The sequence below is a fragment of the Balaenoptera ricei genome, chromosome 2, assembly GCF_028023285.1.
Source record: "Balaenoptera ricei isolate mBalRic1 chromosome 2, mBalRic1.hap2, whole genome shotgun sequence".
In the NCBI taxonomy this organism is placed as follows: domain Eukaryota; kingdom Metazoa; phylum Chordata; class Mammalia; order Artiodactyla; family Balaenopteridae; genus Balaenoptera; species Balaenoptera ricei.
This window is the reverse complement of record NC_082640.1, coordinates 74,201,875-74,205,151: the sequence shown is the minus strand read 5'-3', so window position 1 is coordinate 74,205,151 and position 3,277 is coordinate 74,201,875. Positions and strand designations below refer to the sequence as shown.

Sequence of the window (3,277 nt, the reverse complement as noted above, 5' to 3'; positions counted from 1 at the left end):
GGCGGTATCTTAGGCAGAAATAGTGTACACCCAAACAAACGCTGAACAAAATGCCCCAGATCTCTTTCAGCCTAAGCTAGTTGGAAGCAGGTCTCTTACAAAGTGAACACAGGTCAGTTTTCAAGAGAGGAAAAGGATGTCTCAGGTGGGCACAGCCTACAAAGGTGCCGTCAAAGGATGGTTCCAACAGCCCAGTTGTATGCAGGAGTATATTTTCCCAATTAAAACATCAGCTCACAAGGTTTAAGAAGTTGGTTGTTTTTTTTTAAATTGAGGTATAAGACACAATCTTATATCTAATCTTAAGTGTATGCTAGATAATTTTTTTTTTACATATGGATACACCCTAGTAACCCCACCCAGATCAAGATACAGAATATGTACAGCAGCCCATAAGGTTCCCTGTATCCACAGTGGTTTGTAATCAACAAACAAAAACGATTTAAAATCAGAACAGAAAACCAGAAGGTAGGTAAGGAACTTCGAAAGCTGGGCAAACTAAAGGCTGTATTTGGGGGAGGATATTAAGTAAGAATAAGACAGATTCGACTTCTATCTCCTCTTATTGGTGGGTGTAGAGTGCTTCTGTGATTCACACTCATTATGTCCATCGATCCTCACAATGACTCTGCCATATAGTAAAGACTTAGCCCTCTTTTGCACGTGAGTAAACAGAAACATCCCTCCCTGAAGCAGGAGAGAAAAAGAACTGCATGTCTAGAATTTGCGCTGCGGATCCAGCCACGTGGCAGAGGGAAAGTTGGAAGGCCTGTCGTCAGGTTACCTATCAGTGCCAATCCGGCCCGCCCACTGGCGGGCGTCCCAGGCCCCAGGTATAAAGGCTCAAGCCGACTGCCTTTAAACTGTACAGAACCCCGCCGCACGAGCTTTGATCTTCCCAGAGGCTGTGCGCCTCTAGAGGTTGGTGCCCCAGGCGGATCGGTGCGGACACCTATATGACGCTGGACCCCAGGTACATTATGAGAGACCTATAGCCTTGCTTAACTCCCCCAGGGACTCGTTTGAGGCTCTTTGAGCTTTAAGCGGGGAGCAAGCCGAATATCTTGGAAAGGACAATAATTATTTTAATTCTCTCTGAGGATTTGAGTGCAATAATCCAAGGATTCAGGAAACTATTGCACAAGCATAGTGCCACTTGGCACCGAGGACAGCGCGAGGCAAACATTTTGAGAATCTCCTCCTTAGGCCAGCGAGGACAGGTCTAGATTAAGGCAACAAACCCAAAGTGTACACTACTACAGAATAGAGAAGAACGATTGTTTTACCGTCAGGCAAACACTGAAACATTTGCAACAGCAGCGTGAGGGGCAATTTGCCTGGTCCGGGGAAGGCAGGAGGAAGCACTCCATGAGTAGAAGAGACGGGCATTGCTGCGCCCCGCAGGGCTCACTATGACGATCCGTGTGTGCTTGTGCATTGCAGGCTGACCAGCTCCAGCAGAGGTTCCTCTGGAACCGGCACCTGCTGCCTGATGTGGTGCCTGGAGCGGCTCCGCTTGGGACCCGAGCACCTCCTGCGGGGCAGAAACAGGCTTTTCCAGGATCAGGCCGGCCGAGCCACTGCTCTCAGGCCCGCCCGGTGCGCAAACGTGCTCACCCCGGACCGCATCCCCGAGTTCTGCATCCCCCCGCGACTCGCGCCCTGCCCGACCCTGGCTGCGATCCGAGACACCAGGCGCGAAGAAGCAGGGACAGACGACGGCGCGGGGCGCACGGACTGGGACCCACGCTCGCAGGCCGCGCTCTCGCTGCCTCACCTGCCCCGAGCGCGCACCGCCTATGGCTTCTGCGCGCTGCTCGAGAGCCCGCACACCCGCCGCAGGGAGTCACTCTTCCTCGGGGGCCCGGGGGCCGTCCCGCTCCTGCCCGCGCTCCGCCCCCGGGCCCGCACCTTCGGCGGCGGCGGCGAAGACGCCCCCCTCAAGCCCCCGGGAAGATCCCTTATTGCGCCCCCGGCGGCCCTCGGCAGCCCCCGCCCGCCCCCGGTTGCGCTCGCCCCGCGGCACCGCGGCCGCCGCCTCCTGCGCGCTCCCGAGAGGCTGCTGCGCTGCGCACTGCGGGCCCAGAGGAGCAGCGGCCTGGCCCGCGCCCGCTCCGTCTCCAGCCGGGACGGGGACGACGACGACGAGCGCGGCGCCGGCTCCCGGTCCCCGGCTCAGGCCCCCGCCACGTCCCCTCCGCCGCCCCCCGACCCGCGACCCGAGCGCCTGGAGGCCGAGGGCACCGTGACTTTGGACCGCGCCGGCGACGCCCTGCGCCTGGCCGCCGAGTACAGTCGGGACAGCGGGCGCCTCCGCGTCCGGCTGCTCCGCACCGAGGGCCCGGCCGGAGGGGCCGCCGAGCCCCGCGCCCCCGTCGGCTGCCGCGTCAGCTTCGTCCTGCAGCCGCCGGGCCAGACGCGCCGGCCGCGGGGCGCCGAGGTCCGGCGGAGCCGCCGGGCGGTCTTGGAGCAGGACTTGTGCTTGGACGGGCTCTCGGAGGACGAGGTGCGCCGCCTGGCCGTGCGCGTCAAGGCCGAGAACCGAGGCCGCGGGCTGGAGCGGGACCGCCTGCTGGGCCAGGGCGAGCTGCTGCTGGGCCCCCTCCTGCTCCTCTGAGGGCGCGCCCTGCCCCTGCTCTGCCCCTCGGACACTGACAGCCGATTTGTACAAAATAAACGTGTTTTTATTCTTCTACTCTGGCCTTTGTTTCAGTCTAGTATTGGCAGAGATAATACTGGATTAATTACCACTGTAAAGGGTGTTATATTTTTGTGTACATACTGTCAATATTCTTTTTAAGTAAACCGTATGCTGTTTTGCAGTGGTGTTTCCCAATGTAGATAGCCAATGGCATTTCAGGTGTTCCCCACGGTACTATTGAGAGATAATGAATTAAAATTAGAGGGTTTCTTGGTGCTCTATTTGCTCCAATACCCTTATTTTGAAGTTTGTTCATTCCACAACATCCATTGAGACAACCTTAGAACATGTATTACTTTTGAAACATTGTTTTAGATCCTGAATAAGAAAATGAGACTGAGAGGAAGTGACTTGTTCAAGGTCAACAGTGAATTATGAGTAGGAGCTCCAATCTGATACTCTTGGCTACATCTTGTTGGAAAAGCATAGGAAGAAGTGAAACCATTTTAATATTATAAGCTTAAATAATAATTATAATAGTTTTACAAGTATCAACTTATTTCTTAAAACAACCCACAAAATTGGTACAGCTATCCCCATTTAACAGATGAGGATATGGAGGCACAGAATAAAGAC

At 55.5% G+C, this 3,277-nt stretch overlaps 1 protein-coding gene across 1 annotated transcript; it reads left to right on the top strand.

The window, feature by feature from the left end:
* Nucleotides 1-1,259: 1,259 nt before the first annotated feature.
* On the top strand, nucleotides 1,260-2,695 carry LOC132360439 (C2 calcium-dependent domain-containing protein 4A-like). The gene has a single exon (XM_059915518.1). It carries the CDS (start codon nucleotides 1,493-1,495, stop codon nucleotides 2,615-2,617), a length of 1,125 nt encoding a protein of 374 aa, XP_059771501.1. The 5' UTR covers nucleotides 1,260-1,492; the 3' UTR covers nucleotides 2,618-2,695.
* Nucleotides 2,696-3,277: the final 582 nt, after the last annotated feature.